Source organism: Triticum aestivum, chromosome 1B (genome assembly GCF_018294505.1).
Source record: "Triticum aestivum cultivar Chinese Spring chromosome 1B, IWGSC CS RefSeq v2.1, whole genome shotgun sequence".
In the NCBI taxonomy this organism is placed as follows: domain Eukaryota; kingdom Viridiplantae; phylum Streptophyta; class Magnoliopsida; order Poales; family Poaceae; genus Triticum; species Triticum aestivum.
Window position 1 is genome coordinate 190,668,248 of NC_057795.1, and position 12,598 is coordinate 190,680,845.

Below are 12,598 nucleotides of genomic sequence, written 5' to 3' on the forward strand. Positions count from 1 at the left end.
TTTTATTCTAGTTGCAACCGCCCCAACCCAAGTGCAATCGCAACTCAGCACACTGAAGCGCAATCGGGAGTCGGGGCGGAGGGCTGTCGGCGCCGATGAAATCGCTTCCATTTTTCTTTTGTTTAGGGTTCTTTTTGTTTGCTTGCAACCGCCCCAACCCGAGCATCGCAGCTAAGCACACCCAAGCACAATGGCAAGACATATAAGGTGATCGCAACCGGGGGTCGGGACGGAGGGCTGTCGGCGCCGATGAAATTGGTTCCTTTTTTATTTATTGTTAGGTTTTTTTGTTGTAGTTGCAACTGCCCCAACCCAAGTGCAATCGCAACTCAGCACACCGAAGCGCAACCGGGGGCCGGGGTGGAGGGTTGTCGGCGCCGATGAAATCGGTTCCATTTTTTATTTTTTTTATTTTTTGTTGTAGTTGCAACCGCCCCAACTTGAGCGTAATTAGAACTCAGCACACCCAAGCGCAACCGGGGGTCGGGAGGGTTGTCGGTGCTAATGGGAATCAGTTCCTTTTTTATGTTACTATTTTTTGTTGTAGTTGTAACCAGCCCATCCCGAGCGCAATCGCAAACTCAACACACCCAAGCATAACTGCACAACATCTATTATGACCGTAACTGAGGATCGGGGCGGACGGGTTTCGACGTCGATGAAATCGGTTCAATTTCTTTAGGCCTTCTTTGTCTTGTAGTTTCAATCGCTACAATTCGACCGCAACCGCAACTCGACACAACCAAGTGCACCTGCAAGACGTATAATGTGACCACATCCAGGGGGTCAAGGCCAGTGTTTGTCGGTGACGGTGAAAACTTTGTTTAATCATTTTTTACAGGTTGTCTGTTGTTTCTAGCTCTTTTAGATTGTTGTTAGTAGTCATTATTTTATATATATATCATAGTTATGTAGTTTTTTTCACACACATATATAATCATTTTCTAAGGATGAAAATAGTAATAAAGCCACTAGTTCTTGTATATCCTTCTTCCTTTTTCTTTATCCTCAAGTACATGGCAGGTTGCTGCGGCTCGAGTCGCTGGCGTCGAGATGCCCGTCGGCGAGGGCAAGGATCTTGGGTCGTCACGCGCAGAGGAGCAGGTTCCTTCCTACCCCACGAGCCCCCTCCTCCCCAGCCCCCCCCCCCCCCCCCCCCCCCCCCCGCAGCCGTACCAAATCCCGCCCACAGCTATGTGCCGAGGTCGACAAATAATCGTGCGATGTCATCACCCACGTCATTCGACTGAGACCATTTTATTTCTCATTCGAATGAGTTCTAGGTGCTCCCTTTAAAAAAAAGAGGTTCCGGTTCTTTTTTTAGACAGAGAAAATACTTTGGTTTTGGGAATACTCTAGTTTGAATATCACAGTTTTTGTTGGTGACCAAACAGGTCATAGTAATTAAAACTACAATAACATGATTTATTCTCTGGACAGCTTCAGCTTTTTCAACTGAATTTTGGAACGATAACCCTGCTTCCTAAGAAAACAGAGGCTGTGAGAATTGAGCAATTCAGGCCCATCTGTCTTCTTAATGTCAGTTTCAAAATTTTTACCAAAGTCGGGACTAATAGGCTCACGCAGATTGCGCATTCTGTGGTGCAGCATTCCCAAACTGCTTTCATGTCGGAGAGGAACATCCTAGAAGGGGTTGTGGTCCTTCATGAAATGCTCAACGAGATTCACACGAAAAAACTAGATGGAGTTTTTTTCAAGGTGGATTTCGAGAAAGCTTACGATAAAGTTAAATGGCCTTTCCTCCAACAGGCCTTACGCATGAAGGGTTTTGATGAAGCCTGGCAACGCCAGGTAGAATCTTTCACGCAAAAAAGGAGTGTTGGAATTAAAGTGAATGATGACATAGGTCATTATTTCCAGACACACAAGGGCCTGAGACAAGGTGATCCAATGTCTCCTATTCTGTTCAACATTGCGGTTGATATGTTGGCAATTTTGATAGGTAGGGCAAAGGAGGCCGGTCAGGTGGGTGCCTTGGTGCCTCATCTAGTTGATGGAGGTGTGTCCATCCTGCAGTACGTTGATGATACGATCATCTTTATGGAGTACGACTTGGCACAAAAATAGATGCAACGTATGTAGACCGTTCCGAAGGCATTAGGTCAGGAGGGTGAAATAAATTTGTACTAGCACCATTAGGAAAATCATGAAAAGTTTTATCCCACACAGAGTCTATGTATGAATTATGGAAACGCAAATGAACTATTTGGGCATGCAGTATGTCCCTCTCAAAAGTTGGGACAGTCAACGGAAAATTTTCAGAATTGATAGCAAGCATATTGTGTGTAGTACGGTCCGTTGATTTAACTTTCTCATCATTTATGATCTCATCAGGGGTCATAGGAAGCAAGTTGATGGTTTTTCCTTCGAACAAAAGAGTATATGAATTTGTTCTACCATGATGAGTAACAATATTATCATATTGCCAAGGTCGACCTAACAATAAAGAACAAGCTTGCATAGGTACAACATCACAGTCAACGTAATCATGATATGAACCAAGTGTAAATTGTACTCGCACACGACGTGTTACCTTCAACTTACCACAATCGTTGAACCATTGGATGTAATATGGATGGGGATGTCTCGTAGTGGTGAGGGAAAGCTTCTCTAGCATCTCCATACTCGCCAAATTATTGCAGCTTCCACCATCAATAATCACACGAACGGAATGCCCTTTGACAACAAACTTAGTTTGAAAAAGATTATGGCGTTGAGGTATCTCAGTATGCCCCACCTGGGTACTAAGTACTCGCATGGTTACAAGACATGGGTACTTATCGGCCATCTCAGCATTAATATGTATCTCCTCTGTGTCATGCTCCTTAATGTCACCTGCATTATTAGTGGCAAGCATAGCGCGTGTATCTTCATCCAAATCACTAGCAGAGGAGTACTCACCATCTTCCCGCACAATGAATGTTCGTTTATTTGGGCAGTCCTTCATCAAGTGGCCGCCACCTTTGCATATATGACACTTCATGTCCCTTGTGCGTCCAGACGAAGTGGTGGGTGCTAGATAAATTGCTTTTGAAGTCTCAGATGATTGTGGAGCTGATTTTGAACTTGATGGGTGTGCACCATTGTTCAAGATAGGTGGTGTTGACTCAATAGTGGACGGAACTGTAGGAGAGGGTGTCCATGATGAGCGGCGACCTGCAGAAAAATTACCCCGTCCCTTGTTGTGTCGTCCCTGTACTTCCCTTTCAGCTTTACAAGCAAAATGGAACAAACGAGTAATAGAATTGTACTCCTTATAGTCTAATATATCCTGAATATCACAATTCAAACCACCTAAAAATCTAGCCATCATAGCATCTTCGGTTTCAACTAATCCACATCGCACTAAGCCAATTTGCAATTCTTGATAATAATCCTCTACAGAACTACTACCTTGTTTTAAACGTTGCAATTCATTTAGCTTATCACGAGCATAATATGAAGAAACATAACGCTATCGCATAGCTCGTTTTAAAGCATCCCAAGTAGTAGGTATATTATTTGCATTAATACGACAATATTCACTTCACCACATGGAAGCAAAGTTTGTAAATTCACTAGTGGCTGCCCTAACTCTTTGGTTCTCAGGAATATCATGACATGCAAATTTTTGTTCAACTGAAAGTTCCCAATCAAGATAAATGTCTGCATTATATTTACCATTGAAAGCAGGCATAGTAAATTTAATTTTAGCACTAGAGTGGTCGTAATCTCGAACATCATACCCGTGTGGACCTTGTGCCATACCTTGACGGTTGAAACGCAGTTGTCGATGAGCACGGTCGTTGTGATGGTTGACCATTTGGTCGTCCTTGGTGTCACCAGAATAAGCCTCGTAGTTGTCCCCATGTCGCTCATGGACGCGAGGAGGAATTTGTGGGTGTTGGTTTATGGTGGCAGCATCGGTGGCAGTAGCGGGGTGCTGTGGATGACCCATGGGCACACGTCGAGCTCGCGAAGTAGCGGCAACACCCGTGGAGTTGTGAGGAACGACGTTGTTGTTGACGGGGAGTGCAGTCCGCAGCTCGTCCAGACGTAACAAGATGTCTTGTAGTTGTGTGTTCGCAACACCCTGTGCATCCTCAATGGCCTTGAGCCTCTCTTCGGCCATAATCTGAGCACCCTCAAGTTGGGCGAGACGCTCGCTGGTGACTTTCACATCCGCAGTGAGACCCTCAAGTGTGGGTTGATCCTGTGCCATTGTTAGCGAAAGAGAAAAAAAAACACAGTGTATAATCCCTATCAACTAGTAGGACGCGGTGAAGAAAAAATCGCTCACACTCAAGCTTAGTATCAAATTCTTACTTGTTCTTACCAATGCAACAGGTGGTGATCGGCACGTTGGTGTTGGCTTCAAACGACCGATGAAGATTGGATGGAGCGATAACCAGGAATCAGTAGTGTCGGGACCTGTACTTATTAGTAGGAAAAAGTGTAGCTTGGCAAAGGTTTCTCAACTCACAATATCAGTGGCACAATTTAGCAAAAAGCAATGCAAGTTGAATAATTGCTCAAACTCCGAACTAGTGCTGGTAGTCGACTAGTAAGAGATAAAACAATCTAAGTCTAGATACAGAATCAAATGAGTCGATACGGATGAGAGATGATAGCTCTAAGTAGCTAGATATAAGTGAGGTATAAACAGTAGTGTAGGGTAGTCAAGGGCAGAAAATGTTCAGCAAATACTATGTATCTAATCAAAGTAAAGTTTCTGGACAGATATTCCAAAAGGTGGTAACCGGCTGTAACTTTTTTTTTCTTTTTCTTTAGCTTTTTTTCTCACTCACCTTTTTTCTTTCTTTTTTTTTCTTTTTTATCAAGCCGATTACTAGCAAATGAACATACCCAAGATGATATTAACAAGAGCTATAGGACGTTGTCGGAACGTGTGCTACTAGCCGAAAAGCAAACAGATAAAATAAGGAACAACTAATGTGATGATGTTTGCATGCAAGGATAAAAAAAGGCAGGGAACAGCGGCGCTGTAGTGCACATGGTCCGCGTTGATCTCTGGGATAGCGTGTGGCGGTGGAAACTACGGATACAGATTATGCCACGTACAAACTTTGTGAGCGTAAAAGCGGTAGGTGTGGTGGAAGATACAGTAGCAAATAAATCTGGCAGCTGCGAGTCCACGGTGAAAGTCCGCAAAGAATTGTATGTCTTTTTTTTCAGATGAACAACCAACTCGCCGAAGGAAATTTTGGTGGACAAAAACAAGTATGATCTAGTAGATAGTTTTCTCCCAAACGAATCTATACCAGCACTAATATGAGGATGAATGCAACCAAAAATTCAACAAAGCAAATAGTAGATGCAAAAATTGCTAAAGGCTAAAAAGATAGGTGCAGCGAATGAACTAATCTAAAAAAATTTTGGCTTTTCTTTGGGTTGTAGGACTGAAAAACAATCTAATCTAATAATACTGTAAATCTCTCACCGATGAACCTGAAAACTGATACCACTTGATGTGAACTGGGGCCCGATCTTTCGATGAGAGGGAGATAACTACGATTTTGGATGGGACTTGATCCTCACGATCCGGCTACCAACCGTACAGGGAGAACCGTACACGACTGATATCCACGGCAATCGCTGAACCAACTCCACGGCGTTATCGACCGAGCCAATGGCGCGATCGACCTATCCACGAAGGATTTTTCCTGCAAGCAAATCGAAGAACATGCAAGAAAATAATAGCTAAGCAATCTAAAATTGCGGATATGCTAGATGAATTGATCTCACAAATTGGGGTTTCGATAGATGTCTTGACGGTCGCACTAACTGCTACGAGCGAAGACAAATAAAAGTAGCAATAGCTAAACTTCTCTAAACAAAACCCGGGTGACAAATAAAAATAGCAATAGCTAAACTTCTCTAAACAAAACCCGGGTCTAAACCCTAATAGATGACGTCTATTTATTAAGAGTCGGCGCCGAACGAGTACGTCGACGTGTTCCATCCGGACTGCTGGTCGAAGGAAATTGTCTACAGGTCGGTTGGCAGGCCAAGCCGCAGGCCTTCTTGAGAATTGGCGCGTGAGGAGACTAGGGGCAGCCGAAAGTGCCATGGCCCACGTGGCTTATACTGATCAGTGGATTCGGTCCTCTTGCACTCCACGTGACATCGTTGATGGATGGTATGGAGTGGATGCTTCGGTGGCCATGCATGCATGCAAGGAGGATGGAGCGCATGCATGCATCAAGAATTGCTTCATTTGGTTTTAAAACACAATAGTTCCCTGGCTTCTTTCATTCTTTTCTTTCTGAATACAAGTAAATCATAACATGAGTGTAATATAATATTTCTGTGAGTTAAATAATATGTCCAAAGGAACGAAAGTACCTGGTTAATAATTTGTGATGTAATATTTGTAGACGTTTTTATGATAGCTATGTCCACATCATGTAATAGGATAGGTGATTAGTTTTTCTATCTTTCTTATGCTAGCCGGTTTTGGCCTCTTGGCTTTTTATTTTTGGCACTGTGGCTCTTTGTGAGCTTGCCGTTACTTTGTTTCAGATTGTAAGACTTTGTTGAACCTACTTGCTTTTCTATAAAGGTGGTTGTATGCATCATTCTAATGCAGAGGCCGGGGAGTCCCCCTTTTTGAAAAAAGAACTAGAAAAACTGTAGTATTGTCAAAATACTTTGCTATCAAACAGGGCTAATTGATGATGAAGGCTACACATACAGTATGCATGCATTACATGTATATAGTTTGATTTTTATATATCACGGACAGCAATACATAAAAACACTATTTCAGTAATCAGCAATACTATATACATAGTTCACACAGACAGCATGATATAAGTAAAACATAATTATTTCAGTGGTAGCTGATATATTACTCAGCTCGCGCATGTAATCTTCTGATTGTGCCTGAAAGAATAAACTCCAATTGGTTGCCAGTACAAAAAATGTTATGCAACAGGTTCATCTGCCAGCACAAAATTGTACAGTAATCTACACTCGAGCAAATGACGGACATGCTGACATGCTACCACGCGAAGGGCAATCCTTCGATTTCTCCCGTGGATTTAAGCAATTGATTAACAAAGGAACCTAAAGAGTATTTCTGTCAAGTACTTCATTCCTCAAGGACATGCATCGAATATCTTGCAGCTAGCTACTGTACATTCTTCAGTCAGCTACCACAGCTATTCAAGAACCGTTTGTGTGTACACATTACCAGTAAAACAGAAAGGGTAATGATAGTCGCTGCTGTAAACATGATTGCCTGCACACACCAAAGCAGAGGAAACATAAGAATGAAAACTCATTTGCTAACAGTGTACAAGAAAAAGAATGAAAAAACTGGAGAAGCACATTGATGAGTTTGTATATTAGATTTAAAATGCCCGTACATCACAAGGAAGTAAAGAAGGCCATGCAGGCAATTCAACCATGAATTATGATAATGTGCACCGATGAATGATTGACTAACTTAATAAACATGCAAAAAGAATTATTGCTTCTGTATGCCATATACTAAATCTAACAGGACATGATATGCTCCGCATGTGTATGACGAATAGAAACTAACCAGAAGAGCAGAAGCGGCAAGCCCAGGCCGTTCTCGAGGATCACGGTTGTAGTACTTGCAGCAATAAAGAAGAGCTGCTATGTACCAAATTAACGGGCACAGGAAACCTAAAAGAAAACTGCAAAAAATTTAATACAGTAAACAATAACCAAATGAAAGAATGAAGGAGTAGACTGCCTCACCAACACCATCCAATTCCACAACCAAAGAAGGGAAGGCGTCTTTTGAACATTGCCAATCTTGGATTTTCTTCATCGCCAAGTAGTGTGTACTTGCCGAGGCACACCTGGCAACTGCAATATTCATTTGAGTTTCCTATGGAACACAAAACAGTGAATTTAGTTAAACTAAGATAAATACTTCTCCAAGTGACATGTACTTATAAACACTCTTCATTATATTTGTCTTTTACAGATCAGCGAGCATGCTTTTAATAAGATAAGTGTTTTGCAACCAATATCTGACAGGCATCTCACACAAAGTAAGTGCATAAGCAGATTCAGTACCTCCCCTCATAATACTACAGTTGTTTGGTCAAGGAACCAGCAGGAAGAAACATGGAGCTTTTCAGCATTTCAGGACTCCTTGCTGTAATGGCTAATGTAAACTATGATCTAAGAGCTATCATCACATCAAGCAGCTGCATAAACGAAATGTGAGTAATTAGCATAAACATTAAGCAGCTGCACAGAAACATGAGAAAATGGCAGGAAAATCATGTGGCATCTAATCTAGTTATGTAGAATAAAGTGTATTCGAAACAAACAGCAGTTTTAGATAGTGCACTACAGAGATGATGATTCTGTACAAATTTTGCAATTCAGAAATATATCGAATGCAATTGAACTAGCTATTCATTACATAAATGCGATGAGCAATTCTCACAACGAACGGGAAGTACACAGCTCACCGACGCAACAATTCTTTTCAGACCATTTTCATCAAGAAAATATAGCAGGGTAGAACTGTATCCAAATGACATAGGCTTGTGCGGTTCACAGCCTTGGAGTGATCAAGTTTGTCAAACATTTTTGCCTAACTTGTCTCAGAGAAAAACAAGACACGTCACAAGTGAGTTTCTGAGATTGCCTAAGCTAATCTTGACAACTCAACAAACCTTTGGGCATGCCTAAACTGTGGCAATGAACCAATTTTACTGACTTGATCAAACTTGCGTAAGAGAATTGTGACAAACTCAAAGTTTGCACCTCATGGACACCCGCTTTGACTTTTCCTGTAGACGATGATAGTTTTAGTGCTACTATTGGAAGCACTTTCATCTGAAGTGGGTTCAACTGAAAGAAGCAGGGGAGGATTTAGATGGTGTACTGGCACACTCATAAATTGTCAAGGCCAATGTGGTTTTACGAAGAACTTGATGGAAACAAGCTCACACCTCAAAACCCAACGGGAAAGATTGTGGACGAGGCGGAGGCAACAGGAACGCGGTGCCATGGCAAATTTTAAACTTCATGGACATCCACTTTGACTTGTCCCTGATAAGCCGGCAGAGTAATTTTTACCCTTAGGCCTGTACGTGACAGCTAAAGTGCTAACATTAGAAACACTTTCATCTGAACTGGATTCAACTAGAGAAAAATGCAGTGTCAGGAAGGTCTTGTGTCCTGCACTGCGCATTACACCAAAATAGGGGTTGAACTGTTGGGGCAGGCCAAGGAAAGCTCTCTGAACACAAAGATCCGGAAATCCAACACACAGCTTGAGTCTGTAATACCATCGAACGGGTTGTGTTCCTCCCACAGCCACAGGGTCAACGCCCTGCTTGAAATCACAGACGAGCGATGTCAAGATCCGGTCCTAGTACATTCCAGAAACTCCACGAGCTATCGCATTTTTATCCAACATATAGTACGTATAATCAGGGCACCAAAGCAAGAAACCAAGAACTGAGCTGAGATCTGCAGAAGCGATACGCACACCGCGGCAAGGGTGGCGTCAAACGGCCAAACGGAAGCTGCAAACTTACATAACCGAATCGAATCTCCTGCAAGGAAAGTCCATGTAATTCTGCGGCGGATGTGCCTTTCAGCAGGTGGTCCTTTGCTGAGATGCGAAAAATTGGAAGGAGGAGGGAGGGCGGAGAAGGCGTGGGCGTGAGCGGCTTCTGCCTTTTGGTATCCCCCCCGTTTGGGTGATTGCTTGCCCTTTCCAAGTGGCTCTCCCCCTCCTTTTCTTGATATTCCCGAGTGGATTTTGGCTGCTATTGCAGATGTGACACGTTGGATACTTGCTGGTATAGGCTCCGGAGGGCCAAAGGAGTGGTGTTCGCTACCTACCCCTCCCTCGGTCTACTTGGTCTAAGAGCAACTACGCTTGGACCTGGCAAATCCGACCTCTCAAATGTCTGTAGACAGTGACTGATCACGCCTTAAAAAATGCAATCCATATCTGGATACCTCGAATTAAAAATCTGAAATCCATATTATTACATGCAACACAGCGATCTTTGAGCGGAGCTTCGTCCGGCTCCGCTCCCCGCCCGTCTGGCTCCGCCATGGTCATGTCCGGCGGCTGGCTGCGCCCCTCAGAGTGTTGGTCCGGGCACCGGCAAGATAGAGTAGGACATGGGACACGAGCCGGCTCATAGGACTCAAGGCGCCGCCGTCTCCCATGCCCTACCTTCCTCGTCGGAGCCCGGAACTTGTTGGGTGTCGGTGGACGTCAAATCGATGACGGATCTGTCCGGGGACGAGCCGCCGACATCCACCACGATGCGGTTGCGACGCCCGGACTGATGCGCCATACGGGGGACCAGAGAATGCGACTCCACCTCGCCGGCGTCTACCGCTGCGAGGGCTGTCGCCGCCTCCCGCACCCGGTGCCGTGCACGGCGGGCACTGCGGGCCATGGCCTCGTTGGACGAGGCCCATGGTGCGTCCCAATGATCGGCGCGCCAAAGGAGGGGTTGCGCGTCCGCCAGCGCGTTCGGACGCCAGGCGGACCGCACGGCCTCCGGCGAGGCAGCTACGGCTGGCCTAGTGCCAGATCCATGCGCCAATTGGGTGGACGCAATGGATTTCCGATGGAAGGAGTCTGAGCGCAGCCGCACGCAGGCCTCCTCCCGGGCGAGGCGGAGCGCAACCTGGGCGGCCATCTCCTCCTCGGGACCGCGTGGGATGAGCTCGGGGTCGACAGATTTGGAGGTGAAGGACTCGGATCTTTTTCCCACCATGCCGGAGACGGCCGGAAGGAGCCGGAGACGAGTTTGGATGGCGGAGGGGAGTGAAGGGGAGGGGAGTGAAGTGGCTAGGGTTTGGTCTGACGAGATGATGGGGAGGATTTTTTGTAGGGTCGGGTGGGCCAGCGTGGGTCGGGTCTGACGTGGGGGGCGTTCCCGGGCGCGTCCAGGCGCCCTCATATCCGCCCCATATTTGGGCTGGATATGAGAGCTGCCGGTCAACCTCGGCTTTTGAGGGCCATTTGAGGGGCCCGTCTGGGTCAAAAAACCGTAGCCGGGCAGTGACCGGGCGGCCCACCCGGACGTATGAGGCGGGTTTGAGGCGCCCGACTATAGATGCTCAAAGAGAATTAGACTCCTAATTAGACTAGAAGCGTCATTGGGCTTTCTCTCTCTAGTTTTCTCGCAATTCTTCTTCCTCGATGTCGAAGCTCTATCGGACTACTACTTCGGAATGCATGGATACCTCGGAAGGCTCGTCTACTTCGACTCTCATATTGGAGAATAAATCTCGTGCTGGGAGGTGTAACCTAGGTGTGGGAATCGACGGGGTCATTAGGCTACACCGACTCGTCATTGCTTCCGCTACTCTGCACCGTCGACGAGTTTCACTACTGCAGGATGCCGCTAACGCGACACTACGATCAGAGACCCTTCGATGAAACTGTGTGTGATGCATTAATCGCAAACGGTGATGTAAAAAAATCGTCAAAAATGCAAACCATTTGTGATGAAGGATACATCAAACACGGTTCAGATTTTAGTTGCATGTGCGATGTGGGGCATACGGTTGATCCATACGAACTGTTTGCGATGAGATATAACAACAGAAACGGCAACCATATCAAGGTGTGTGTGACATACAGCATACAGTTCGCTCCGATGAACTATTTGCTATTAGGAAATGCAACTGAAATGGTTAGCCAGATCAAGGTGTGTGTGATATATGTCATACGGTTCACTCGGACGAACTGTTTTCAATTAGGGAACACAATAGAAGCGGTTCAACTTAACAAGATATGTGTGATATGCGTAATACAATTCACGTAGATGAACTGTTTGTAACGAGCCAAAAGAACACAAACGATTCGTGTAAACAAGATGTGTGTGATACGCGGCAAACAGCCCACTCGGATGAACTGTTTGCGATGAGAAATTATAACACAGACGGTTACTACAGTTAATTTGTGTGCGATTCTGTGTGTACCAAAAACTTTAAAAACTGCAAAATAGTTGCTTGCGGTGGCTAGGAGTATCGCACACGATGCGTCTGCGAGTACTCATGTGCGATGATTAGTAAGTTACAGATACATTTCCTACACGTGTGTGGTAACACGTGACACCGCATATGGTTGTCGGGTTGTGTGCTCCACTTAGTCTTCCCGTGCTCCAGTGAAGGCTTCCCGCGCTCCAGCGAAGGCTTCCCACGCTCCACAGGGGTGAATTGTAAAATCCCCAATTCCCTAGCCAGCTGCTAGCTATAAATAACCACAGCAATGGCCGCCGACGGCGACTCGCTATCGATCCACTTGCTAGCTAGTTACCCACACGTACCGGCATACCCTCAACGGCCGACTACAGGATGTAGTTGCGCGACGGGAATGGGCGCCGGAGATCATAGTTTAGGTTAATTAATTATAACTCTAGAGCCAGATGATTCCAGCTCTGGAGGTATAAATAATTAACGTAATCTAAGATCAAATAACTAAAGCTTCCCCAACGGGATCGTGCGCTGGCAACCCGAGAGGAAGTAGGAAACACGGTATGAGCAAGCCGTCAGGTTAGCCAGGGTCGTCCTAAAAGGAGACAGGGATCGCAAGCGGGCGATA

At 45.2% G+C, this 12,598-nt stretch overlaps 1 protein-coding gene across 1 annotated transcript; it reads right to left on the reverse strand.

Annotated features, from left to right (window-relative positions):
* Nucleotides 1–6,869: 6,869 nt before the first annotated feature.
* On the reverse strand, nt 6,870–9,774 carry LOC123089348 (60S ribosomal protein L18a-like protein). Its single transcript, XM_044511053.1, has 5 exons — nt 9,558–9,774; nt 8,077–8,210; nt 7,753–7,885; nt 7,571–7,688; nt 6,870–7,264 (listed from the first exon to the last, which is right to left on the reverse strand). The coding sequence occupies exons 2-5, from the start codon at nt 8,084–8,086 to the stop codon at nt 7,172–7,174; spliced, it is 354 nt and encodes a 117-aa protein (XP_044366988.1). The 5' UTR covers nt 8,087–8,210; nt 9,558–9,774; the 3' UTR covers nt 6,870–7,171.
* Between the last annotated feature and the right edge of the window lie 2,824 nt (nt 9,775–12,598).

Coding starts and splice junctions, on each gene's coding strand:
- LOC123089348 (XM_044511053.1), bottom strand. Junction 7,689..7,752: donor TGTGGAATTGGATGGTGTTG/GTGAGGCAGTCT, acceptor AATTTTTTGCAG/TTTTCTTTTAGGTTTCCTGT. Junction 7,265..7,570: donor TTGCCGCTTCTGCTCTTCTG/GTTAGTTTCTAT, acceptor TGGTGTGTGCAG/GCAATCATGTTTACAGCAGC.